The 13534-nt window shown below is 40.8% G+C and overlaps 1 protein-coding gene across 9 annotated transcripts in view; it reads right to left on the bottom strand.

Moving 5' to 3' along the window:
* hspg2 (heparan sulfate proteoglycan 2) overlaps positions 1–13534 on the bottom strand; it is a 92630-nt gene that overhangs the window by 65575 nt on the left and 13521 nt on the right. For all 9 annotated transcript variants that reach the window (XM_087781874.1, XM_087781867.1, XM_087781871.1 and 6 more), the window contains exon 2: positions 211–340. In XM_087781874.1, coding sequence (XP_087638000.1) covers positions 211–340 — 130 coding nt within the window. The remainder of the gene's footprint in view (positions 1–210; positions 341–13534) is intronic.

The raw sequence follows: 13534 nt of genomic DNA, 5'->3' as shown, positions 1-13534 counted from the left end.
TAAAATAAAATAAAATAACTATTTCTATATATATTTTTATCCAAGCGTAGCTCAAGGCAATCATTTCTTTATTTGAAAGTTGTTTTGTTTTTAGCTCTTTCAAAACCTGTGCGATCAACTCCTCATGTACGTCTTGTTGATAACAATAATTAAATAATATTTATTTATTGTCACTTTCATCCTCAGGTTTGTTCGTCCTCGCTCACTCACCCGCGGACCCGTCGTCAGCAGCGAAGTCCTCGTCATCGTCCACCAGACTCCTGGCCACTCGCACCTTCTTCTCCGCCTCCTGGTCCTCCGGCAGCCCGACTTCTCCCCACACCTTGGACGCCTGAGTCACCTGCGCACAAACAGAGGCGGGAGATTTATGAGGGGTGAAGGGTCGAGGCCTCCGCTGGGTCGCACCCTGGAAGGGCGGTGGGAAAACAAAGGAAGCGAGGCATTGTGGCGTGTTTACTTTGACCGTTCATTATCTCTTTGAGGCGAGCGAGAGCTGGCATGCAAATAAAAGCTGGTGACGCCAGCGTGAGTGAGAAGTTGAGACCAACAAGAGGCCACAGCTATTCTCAAGTCCTGCTAGTTTGTCTTTGCGATTGTGTTGACGTCAACACTGGAGCTGGAAGACACAGGATCAGTTGAATATCCACTGAGGAAAACCAAGCCGACGTCCAACCAATATTTTTACTTATCTAACATAGATAAAATCAGGGAAATGTTGTTTAAAAATATATCAATAAACACAAAAAAGGGTTAGAAAAGAATGTATTTTTTATCATTCATGACATGAAACTATAAGAATATCTGGATTTGATCCACAATGATTGACAGTACTGAGGATATGAGGCTCATAATTTGGGTGTGACTTTTCTTCACAGGTCAAGAAATCCAATCTGTTTTCTCTCAACTGTAGAGTTGGCTGCAGACGTTTCACAGCTGACTGCAGTGACCCACATATGGACGCACACACACAACACAATCACACATACACAACTCTTAAAGCAGCAGCGGTGGAGATAAAAAACGTCTGTGAGCCACATTCTGCTCGAGTTTGTAGCTATAAAGCTAACAAACTGGCTTCAATGTGTTTATGGCTGGATTCCTTGTGATTGTTTTCCTTCTGAAAATATATAGATGTTTATTTTTCTTTATTATTTCAACAAAGAAAAGTTGATTATATATAAAAGAAAATCAATAAAGTTAGTTTAAACTTCATAAAAAGTTTTTCAACAACTGTAAATAAGTTTCTCGATTGACGCATTTATTGAGAATTCTTTTATTTATTTAAAGTTGTTTTTTATGGTAGGTTTTAACTTCTGAAGGTTTTTTCTGACACTTTTTTGATTGAAAATGTTCTTTTATTTACCTTTTTATTTAATATTTGTATTAATAATGTTTTTTAAATAATCAAATCTACCATGGAAGCACATTATTCACTTAAATGAACAAAATAACCGTAACTCAGAAGATTGTTTCTGTCATTTTCTCCACATTTTCCTCGAAACATTCCAAAAAATGTGAAAAGATAAAGTTTAAAAATCGACGTAATGCACCAAACATTATTTTCCAAAGCTCTACTCTGAGTCTCCATGAGGGCTTCTTTCAACAATGTCTCTATTATGCAATGAATCTGCAGAGACAACAATTCATTCTCCATCTTATCTGATGCTTGAATGAAGTCAACCGAGTCACAGACTCAGCATCCAGACCGACCCGGGACTGGGACTGATCGTTCGCCGCGGCGCTGGTACGATGCCACGCCTGGCATTTCCAGCTGGCACGGCCCGCCGGTTCCTATTTCCACCGTCTCCGTCATGCTGGTGGACCATTTGAAATCTCTCTGGCTATTAAATAACTAAATCTATCCCCCAAATCCTCTGCCGCGACCCAGCACCCTTGAAACAACAATCCCGGGGCCATTCTCGAAAAGAAACCGCTGACTCATCAAATTCCATTCAGTAGTGGCGACCAGTCAACCATTAGCGCGATTGTCTCCCGACTCTTGGACCGGACCGGGCCGGAGGGTCGGTGACGGACAGGTCCGTGTTTGTCCAGCCCTTGAGTTATACTTCTCACTCGGCTACCGATGCCCGCTTCAAAAGGTACTCCGCTGACCTTTGACCTTCACCGGCGTGTCTCGGCTACACGTCGACGTGAAGCTCCAGACTGACGGATCGTATGAGCGTCTCATGAGTGCATCACCAGAAAAGTAGAATCAACAGAAGGTTGTAAATATTAAATACAAACCAATAGTTTAACATTCCGACACCTGGAATTCTGCTGTTTGCTTTGGAATAATGTGTCAGATCCACTTGTTCTGGGACCTTCACGAAGCTTGTTTTGTAAAACAACAAAATGACAAGAGGTTGTTTGTAATCACTACACTATAACTATGTGAGGAACCTGAAAAAGAAAGATCTAAGAAAGCTGTTCTGCGGGTTAAGAATTTAAAAACTGTACTTATGCCGTAATATTATCAAAATAAGATACAACAGCTAATTTATTAAATACAAAAAAAATAACCATAGGTCTTGTAAATAGGAAATAAAGACAAATAAATGTTTTTTTTCATTTATTTAAGGAACATGAAACACTAACGAAAGGATATGTTTATTTTTATTGAAGTTTTAATCATGGATGACGATAAGTTTGATATAAAATAGTTGGACAGCTGTAGAAAAAGTGGTTTGTAAAAATATATTGATGCTCTTAAATATCTAAAATATATCTTTCTACGATATGGAATCAATATTCAACCGTACTGTATCTATTCATTATTTCTTTTTAAACACGCAAATATTCACAGCATTTATTAATTTTTGTGTTGCAATTAAGCTTCCGGCCACTAGATTGCTGCAGTCATTATGTCGTCTGCAGCTAAAGGAACAATGAGATCCAGGTGATGACTGAGGACGAGAGGATACAGTGACTCCAGCAGCTTTTAAAAGCTGATGTTTGGACATATTTTGGTTTGAAAACAAATGAAAGCAGTTAGGACTTCATCAAGAGTCATGTGGTCTGTAAATACTACAACACCAGAGGGAGTTGAAGGGAGTTTAAAACTTTTAACTATTTCACTCTGGCCCAGGAACATCTCAAGAACCCTCAGAAGGAGAGGGGGTCTTTGATAACAAATGTCTTGTTAGCTCAAACTGACAGAATTGTAGCAGCAAATGTTAAAAAAAAAAGAAAAGTCAGTGATGATGAATGAAGGTCAGATGTGTCGCCAAGAGAAGATTGAATCCAGACGTCACCTGACTCAGACTTTTAACCTTGGACTCAGGTTCTATCTGAGATCCAAACCACAATGGACGTACCAGCTGCTCCAACGGGAACCAGACAGAACCAAACGAGCTGAGATGAGTTCAAGATGCTGCTACCGTCAGCTGTCTGCGGGCAAACAAATGGCGTCACCCCGGATCCGTCACTGGATCAGCGTCCGCGGCCAGAATCGATTAGAACCGTCACAGATTCCCACGTCGACGCAGCTGGTCCTGATGAGCCGCAGGACGGAAGCCTCGTAAATATGTCAACGCGATACGGCTCTGTTCCAGCTCACAGGAGTCCCGGGTGACGAGGGGGAAGAATTCAATGACACGATTTGAAAAAGATTTAGAAACAACTCAAAACGTATCATTGTGTGTGTCTGTGGGGGTCTCTCTGGGGACAGGGTCCCACCAACTCTCCCCGGTCCCTGTGGCCTCACGCTAAAGCAGGCATTGAAGAAATTCCTCGACCTCACATCACGTCTTTTGACTGGCAGCCTCTTCAGGAGCAACAATATCTGCCGGGACTTGAAGCAGCAGCCGAGGAATGTGAACGGCTCGGAGGACGAGGGGCACGAGACTCTGCCTTTCTGCAGGTGAAGACGACGGATCCGTCGATTCAAATCGACCTCAGGTCCGATTGTGCCGTTTTACAGAGACGAGGGGGGAAGCCGAGTGATAGGGGAGACCCTGGAAAGACCAACTACAAATACAGCCTCGAAATTTGTTAAAATAAATGAGGAAATGTTGTTATGAAAACTGTATATTGGTGATAAATGTAAGTAAATGATTAATTCATAAAGGAAGGGACACCCTGGAAAGGTATCAAGTCCATCAAAGCAAACATAATAAACAGACAAATATCAATCCCTACAGTGACATTTGTATTTTTATAATAATCATTACTTTGAGAAAGATTGCAGTACAGTATGAAAACAGTAAATAAGAAATAAAAAAATGATATTGTTGAAAATGTAAATCAATAGAAATTCAAGGAAACAAACAAAAATAGTTTTAAACTGTATTTGTTTTAAACATAATTTCTGGTTGTCTGAATTATTTTATAGCAGCTAATGTCATTAAAAACAAATAGGTGTATAATGAAAAATAATATTTATATAATAAAGAATAAAAATATAAGTATATATATTATTTAGAGGGGAGAAGAACATGTAATACAGAACAAATAACATTATGATCATAGATCAAAATAGATTATTAAAAATGGAGCTTCAAAAATAATTGAGAGAATAAAAGATAAATTATTTAGAGCAAAAGAAATAGATCATGGACCCACATAAATGCACTCGTCATGAAGTGTTTCACAACCACGACCCTGACACGACGACTTGAGTCTGACGAGTGTCGTCGAGCTGAACTTGAGTTGACGTACGACGTCAACATCACGAGACTGTCGTCCCACTGACCCACAGCGGAGGACAATGAATCAGTGTTGACTCGTGAAAGAGAAGCTTTACTTTTCCGTCCACCTGCTGACAACACCTCGTCTCGGCGAGCGTTCCTCCTGACGAGAGAAGCGTCCCGACATCTGCTCTAATCCTGCGGAGGAGCCTCTTCACTCAGCACACAAGTCGCCTTTCACGCGTTTCCTGAAGTGTTTGCGTGATTCTGCCATTCTTGGAAAAAGATTCTGGAAGAAGGGGGTCGAAGAGTGAAGGCAGATGCTGGGAGAACCTGCTTCGGGCCCCGGGTCCTTCTGTCTCTGACGACCAGAGCAGGAAACAGATTGACACGTTTCTGCTGCAGGTGATGGAAGAAGAAGACACTCGAGTCTTCGTCACTTAAACTGAAGCACCAGAAGTTTCTCAATCAGTCACAAGTAGAGGAGAGTATTGACAAGAATCTGTTAGTAAAATACAAATCAAGATGCAGCGGCAACGATACCATATATTGTGATACTGTAGTAACAAGTATATATGTGTAGTATTGTCGAGTACTTGACTCTGGTGTTGTAGTATTTTCAGACCACATGACTCTTGACGAAATCGTAACTGCTTTCATTCGTTTTCAAACCAAAATATGTCCAAACATCAGCTTTAAAAGCTGCTGGAGTCACTGTATCCTCTCGTCCTCAGTCATCGCCTGGTTAAATTGTTGTATTGCAGCACAATAAATGACAACGCTGTTTGCAACTATAAATACAAAATTTGAATTATTTTATTTTTCACAACCTTAATTAAAAACGATAAAGGAACAAAAATACAATGTGATTGAACAAATCCTCCCAAATAATACTAAATAAGTATAAATAAATTAAAAAAATAATTTAGATCAATACTGTGCTCTATCGCACGTTACCATGAACAAAAAACATCGCAATATTTAAAGTTATCAATACTTACTTACACCCCTACTCTTTATTTATTCTCTCCAGTAACTTCCTCAGCTCTGTTTGCCAGGTCTGCCCCAGGGCCTCCTCCTAGTTAGAGTTTGTAAGTTTGTCTTAAAAAGTAGGTCAATCTGCTGAGGGGGGTCTAAAACTAGTGGAGAGTCAAAATGGTGGAAAAGAGAGGTAGTATTGTACCTTGCACTTCAAAGGTATTAACAACGAACATGCTAACAAAATATAGGAAGAGAAAAGTTGTGTCCTTTAGCTCAGCTCTTTCCTCTCATGGTTTGATCATCCATCATTCAAGTCCACATCCCCAGGTCTCCCTGCAGCGAACTAGAGGCCTCCTGCTCTCAACATTCTCCGCGTCCTGCCTGTGCAGGCATGCGTCTGAGGTCTCCTCCAGCGTCGGAGAAAGGATGTGCACAACCCCTCAATTACAGCAAAGAAAGTAAAAAAGGCCGTTTATCTTCTTCTTTTCCTTCTGAGCTGAGATCACAGGAGCATGTAGACGTGAGTCGGAACAAACGCGTGCCTGTCTCGGCTTGTAAGACCATCTTTGATGCCGACTGACTCAAGACGTCGTCATTCTTTAATATATATGTTTTTATTTTATCTTGTTATTTCACCTCTGGGCACATTTTCAATCAACAAAAATACTCATCAGCCCACGGTCGTCTATTCCCGTCCACATTCTTCGCCGTGAGTCAACGCCATGTCATCCGGGTCGGAGGCCACAGCGCTGGCGACACCTCGGCCGGAGCGGAGACGGTTCTCGGGGCGTGAAACGAGACGCCAGGACTCAACCGTAAATATAGAGTCCTGTCGGGTCTAAAGATTTCAACTCTATCGGATTCTGTCTGTGGGTGGGAGGACGTCACCCCGACTGTCTGCAGGCGTGAAGGATGAGTCGACGCCTCGCGAGCTGCGTCGCCCCAATTATCACCCCAGCAGGACGACAGACCACCATGGGGCGAGAGCAGCAGGGAGTCGAGGGGGGCTTCGCTACTGTAACAAATAAGACCACCTCAGAATTTACACTTGCAGAACAGAGAGATACCGGCACGACCGGAAAAATCGATACCCTTTTTTTTTCTTTCACAACACTGGATCGATATTTAAATGCAGTGTATTTATTTAAGAAAAAGTCATATTTAATTTTTTTATAATAGATGTTTATATATATAATTTTTAAATAAATTGTGAATATAATTATTTCTCTACTTGCAATAAACATTTCAGCAATCCAATTAAACTTCCGGCCACTAGATGGCAGAAATCCTGCAAGATCCCAGCGATGACTGAGGACAAGAGGATACTGTAGACTCCACCTTTTATGGTTTATATTTCAAAAAGGGTATTAAAATAAAAATATGTTTTCTTTTATTTACAATTTTTTAAATCAACATACAAATATTTACTGCGTTTGTTCATTGTTGTGTTGCTATTAAACTTCTAAACTTAAAGTCATTACGTCCTTCACAGCTATAGGAACAATGAGATCTCGCAAGCTCCCAGCGATGACTGAGGACGAGAGGATACAGTTGACTCCAGCAGCTTTTAAAGCTGACATTTCTCATCTGGGAGTAGATGAAAAAATGTATCGATACACAGATATATTGCGCAAGGTTGTATCAATCTGAATATAAATCAATTTTTATTTTTAATATTTGTTCTTTGGTTTATATTTCAATAAAGAGTGTTGAAAACAAAAACGTTCAGCCTCTAGATGGACGAAAAGTCATTACAACCTCCACGGATAAACGAACAATAAAATCCCGGGTGATCCCGGCGATGACTGAGGACGAGAGGATACAGTGGACTCCAGCAGCTGATGTTGATGTTTGGACATACTTTAGTTTTAAACAGAAAGCAGTTCAATGACATCATTACGAACGTTATGACTGACATACTTGACGTTTTAATCTTAACGACCCTCCTTCACTTTTGACGCAGAGAAGAGAAAGTGAGAGTCAAACACTGTAACCACTAACCAACCAATCTTGTGTGAAAATAGCATGTGTGTGTTTCCGGAAACATTTCTGAGAGAGTGACCTGTCGGGGGTGAGGAGGCAGCAGCTCCGGTTCCCTCAGACGACAGCTGACGGGTCGAGGTGACGGACTCTTGCCCGGCCAGTACCAGAGCGGTTTATTTTTAACAGATCGCAGTGAGTCGCGTGGTTCTGCCGGCGGCTGATACCAGCGGCAGGAAACTGGTTTTCAAGAACCGTCAATTTGGTTCTAAATGGAGAGTCTGGAAAGAACTGGACTTTCGCTTGCTGCGCACGAGCTGCAAACATTCAGCTGGATGTTGACGCTCTTTAGTAGTTTGACCATGACTAACATAGCAGCAATAACAAGAAGGATACAACCAAGATTTATGGAAAAATTGGAAAGAGAGACAAGATGTAAAAACAATATAAGAAAGTATTTGCAGGCTAAAATAAATAGTTCTTAGTTTTAAAATAATTTATCAACTTAAGGGAAGGTGAATAAATGGCTAATATATAAGAATATATTTTTGGAGCTTGAAAATTACTATAAAAAGCACAAAAATATTATTAAGAGAAAACAAATCAGAACAATTAATAGGTAAAAAGCTACAGAAAACTATTCCTATCAAAAATTATATTTTGAAGGATTGGAGTATTGCTCTTAAAATGTAATCGATTAATAAAGTAATGAGATTATATGTAGCACGTATTTTTATATAGTTTAAGATCATTTACTGTACAAAAACATGAGATATACCAAAAAAACAACAAAAGTCTGACATTTCACGTTCTAATAAGCAGCCAACTGGTCTTTCTTTGGTTCACAATACACACAAAAAAGCACAAAAAATAAACATCTGAATAGCTTCAGTTCTTCTAAGCATAAATAATTATTTGCATTTATCTTAACTTTGTTTTGTTATTGTGTCAAGGTATTTAAATAGAGGTGTGAGGATATTTTAAGCAATATAGTAAAACATCTTTACTGAATTAAAAACGGTATATGGAAATTAAGTCAATAATTCATCAAGATTTTAATTTTTTCTTTCTTTTTGATATCAAATATTCAAATAAATCAAACATGTTTATTTATTTATTTTTAAATTAAATCAGTTTTTTTGTTTAAAATGACAAAATAACTGTTTAAACTTGTTCAGGTTCAAAGTAACAGCTATGGGGATATACTTGTAGTCGTATGTATTTCTTGAAATCTTCGGCAGCTTCTATCTAGGGAATAGAAATACTTGGTTAAATGACGGGTTTGTTCCTCAGGAGCCTCTCAGCAGCTTCCCACACTCAAGTCACCACAGCAGCTGTGGATCTCCTCTCACCTCTGGAGGACTCGCTGATCCACCACCTGTTGACTCGGCCTCACTCCGCCGACACACATAATCACACCCCCAGCTCCGAGTATCACTCTGTACGTCAGAATGCCGGAAAACAAGATCGTGGTCCGGACTGCGGCGGACGTCATGCTTGTGGTGAGACGGGGGACATTTTAATTTCAATCAAGCCTCTTCCATCGATCATTGTTATTAACTGGGAATCGGCCGCTGCCATGGCGATGCCAAACCTTCTCTTTTAGCCAAGAACGCAGCAACAAAACCTGCTGAGCGGCTCCACCGGGGGGGGGGGATCTGGACATGAAAGTTTTAGAGGTTATAGTGAGAGGACAAGAAAGCCTCCAGCTGTTTGATATCAGCAAAAGAGAAGTTGGATGTGGTCCACTCCAGATGTTCAGAGCAAACAGCCGCTTGTTGACAGAGTCATCAAAGAGGAGGCGGCGAAGACGCTTCAGAGGTTCTCGCCTCTTTCACAAGCCTCCTACACAGTTGTGACCCGCGAGAGTGCAGGGAGTGGAAGGAGGTGGTCTCGCTGTCATGGATCGACGGTCGCTCACACGTCCTCGCCTCCGACTCCAGTGTGACTGGTGTAATTACACCGTCCTCGGTCTCTGACGCCGCAGCACGAGAAGATGATAGACTCTTTTAGTCTCTGGCATAATCATAAGTAACTCAATGACAAACTATTTTAAATAAGGGCCATGATTCAGTTCAGATCTGGAAAACATGATCAGAAAAATCCACTTGTGTGTGTTGACGAGTTTTTATTTTCTCTCTATAAAGTCTCCACCCAATCTCTCTGCACCTGAACTATCCCTGCAGAGCCCATCGCAAACCCCGTCACAATTTATCCCCCAAATAATACTGACAGAAAACACACCCAATGGAAATACATTCCAAACTCAAACTCAACATTTCTTTTAAATAAAATCCTTATTTTCTATTAATTATGCATCATTTAAGGCAGTTGTTTTCAAAATTGAAGATAAAAATGAAAAAAATAGTTGACCCATTTGCCCTGAAAATGCAACACCAAAACTACCTTGATCTTCGGATTATGAAGGTTCTGATTGTACCTCAACGCGTGTGACGAGGTGTCAACATTCTGTGTCAAACTGGCTGATTTCACCTGTTACCAAATAAATTGTAGTCAACTAGTTAGCAGGAAGAAGAGCAAAGGAGGAGACCAACAATCATGCCATGGAAGATTCTCCTGCAGAAAAATCTCATCAACATCTAAACATCTAAAATATGAGGCAGCATGTATCAAGTATGTCTTCACAGTTGATAGAAAATGACCAGGATTGCCCAAAATCTTAACAAATAATACACGTTGAAACTTATATAAACATAAGGAAATAAAATTTATATGTTTCTTTATTTATTTTATGCATTTGGTGAGTTTTGCAAATGGGGTACCCGACCATAGGCCACTGGTTTGGGTGACCTTGGTAACGTTTGGGGTCCACTTACTTAAGGAACTGTTTGAAAAGACAAGCATCCGTGAGTCCCAAACAATTCATCTCAATAATTCACAACAGACAGGAACGTACATGTGGTTACTAAAAACAACGTGCAGGCAATGACATGATGAAATGATCAGGGAGGAAAAAAGAGGATTCAGAATCTTATCCCGAGCTCTTGATTCCCACAAGAAAACCGCCATCAGCTGTTACCACACCAGATGTAGATGTTTGGAAAAATGCCACCACAGATTCCACCACAAATTATTCAGAGATTTCACACACTAAAGGTCTCTAAGTGAATCCGGATGTCAACGAGGATAAGTCCTCACAAGGAGGATTCCCATGCATGGAGAGGGAAGAAGGTCATGGAAACTTAAACCAGTAGCTTTGCTGTCATTAAAGTTTTAGCAGTGTTTTGGAAACATTATTAGATAAGCTATTATCCAATGATTCTTGGACATAAGTTGCTTGTTTTCAGTGCCAGATATCAGTTGTTGCAGTTGCAGTAACTGTCTAACAGATATCTGGAGAACCATGAAGAAATGATAGTCATATCCACAAACCACTGATTAAAACATTTACCAATAAATAGAGGTATTAGTGAAGCATCTTTCCCTTGAGTTTGAGTGCATTTTAACTTGGGCTAGTTAAGGTTGTACCCATGATAATTCAAATATACAGTGTTTTCTAACCATGTCACAAAGATGGAGTGGCTTTGTATGTCTTTGCTAATGCTATCATCACAATACACTATATCTGTGTCTCAAATCACATACTTCTCTTACTGCACTGGTTAGTATTCATCAGGATAGTGTATGTACTAACTAGTAACAAACATCTCCACAGATAGTATGTCTCAAATCAAACTCTGCTGCTACACACTAACAGGAAATGACGTGACAGCTTCTTCTTCTTCTACTACTATTTAACGATGATTTCAACCAGCTGTAGGAACACTATCGCCACCTGCTGGCAACACGTTTTGTTTGGATCAAGAAATATGACAAACCAAAAATATTATATGAAAAACTTACATCAAAGATTTAAATATTAACCGAGGGGGCGTCGCTCTCAACGTTTTCTCTTGCCGCCTCCATTTGACTGGTAGTGACGTAACATCCGTTCACAACGTCACTAAGATGGCGGTTGTTTAGGGTAGAAGGTGTCCATCGATCCATACTCAGTTTTGTGGGCGTTTTTTAGTGACAATTTAGTGTGCACTACATTTCGCATACTAAGAATTGAGAAGCACTTATGCACTAAAAATACTACGGTTAAGTACGCTAAGTATGCAATTTGAGACACAGTTTAGGACTATCATCCTGGGTGCTGCACATGGCCCTCAGAAACTGTTTCCTTCAACTGAGAAAAATCTCTAAACTTAGGAAAATGTTGTCGGAACATGATCTGGATCTTGTAATCCATGCGTTTGTTTCTTCTCGTCTGGACTATTGTAACAGTTTGTTTTCATGTCTTAACAAGAAGGATGTGTCTCGTCTGCAGTTGATTCAGAACTCTGCAGCCAGAATTCTGACCCGCTCAAGTAGAAGAACTCACATTTCTCCGATCCTTAAAACTCTTCACTGGCTTCCAGTTTCTTTCAGGATCAACTTTAAAATTCTGGTTCTTACTTTCAGATCTATTCATGGTCAGACTCCTCCTTACATCACTGATCTGATCCAGCCTTACACCCCAGCTCGGGCTCTGAGGTCTGTGGATCAGAATCTACTTATGGTTCCACGCACACGACTCAGGACCAGAGGAGAGAAATCTTTTCAGGCTGTTGCTCCTAAGCTTTGGAACGATCTTCTCTCTCTTTGCGCTTGATGGATCTACTGACTCCTTTAAGAAACATCTTAAGACGTTTCTATTTGTTCAGGCTTTTCCTTGAATTTCTCGAACTCCTGTGTTGTTCTCAGTATTATCTTGATCTTTAAAGTATGTACTTTTTTGAGTATTGTTTTGATTGTTTAAGCGCTTTGTGACCCTGGTCTCGAAAAGCGCTATATAAATAAATATTACTTACATACTTACTTACTTACTCAGGTCCGCACCTATAGGGGAGACGTCTTGTGGGACAGAAATAAGATCTTGTATCGTGATTAATCCTGTATCAAACATTCTGTTTCTCTGCAGAGCGTTCGAAGTCTCGGGACATTCGGACAGAGTCTGCTGCTGCTTCTGTGGTCGCTGCCTCCTCCGCCTCCCCAATTTGAGGTCAGGGAGTTGGACCAGAACCAATAAACACTCGAAGAAAGTCACGTTTTCAGAAATGTGGCCACAGGACAGCCAACGGTTGTCGAGCTCACCGGCAACACCCACACGTTTAAGACCCCTGGAGTTAGAGGAGCTGAAGAATCAAGGTGGTTCACTCAGGTAGTTGTTTCTCTGCACCGCGTCATATATCTCACACTATTAAAAATGCCCAAATATAGACATGAACGATCGCGAATCCGCTCGCACTCAGCAGATATACGACCTTAAGCTTCGGCCTAACGAGGGACTTTCCGCAAGATCGTCCTCTGAGCTTGTTGAGGGAAGTCATTTATTTCCCTCGACCCGAGGATCAAGGCACATCTTACACCCCTCCCGAAAAGAAAAAAAAAACATGGGGGCTTTTCTTCTTTAACGATACCCTGAAGCAACAAGACTCCTTAAGCAGATGATTAGCTCTGACAGGCAAGAGGGGATCAGGTGCCCACTTTGTCTGCTTGAAATTCTCTAAGCTCTGATTGGCTCACATCTGCTCCATTCACAAAAAAAAACCCAGTCACCCACCGTCACCCCGCTACAAAGGATGAAGAGGCTGGACCCTGGAGCAGAGCTGGATTACGGTTTTGGGTGTAGGACCCAAAGAATCAAGAGTGGAGGTTGAATTCCTTCAGGTGTCAAGTGCTTTTGTTTGGACCCGTCAGGCAACTATGGTGATAGAAATGGGATTATCCTACCTGGGTGTCTCAGCCTAGACATTCCATCATGCTCAGGTTTCATTTCATTTGTGGGGTTTTAGTGGTGAAAGACCATAAATCCGCCTCCAGAGGTCAATGTCTCCCTGAGTTTATAAAACACCTCCAGGGAATAAACAGTTTGGCTCAAACACTTGTTTGTTTCTTGCAGC

The sequence above is a fragment of the Callionymus lyra genome, chromosome 19 (genome assembly GCF_982586985.1).
Source record: "Callionymus lyra chromosome 19, fCalLyr1.hap1.1, whole genome shotgun sequence".
Taxonomy (NCBI): Eukaryota; Metazoa; Chordata; class Actinopteri; order Syngnathiformes; family Callionymidae; genus Callionymus; species Callionymus lyra.
This window is presented reverse-complemented; position numbering and strand designations above follow the sequence as displayed.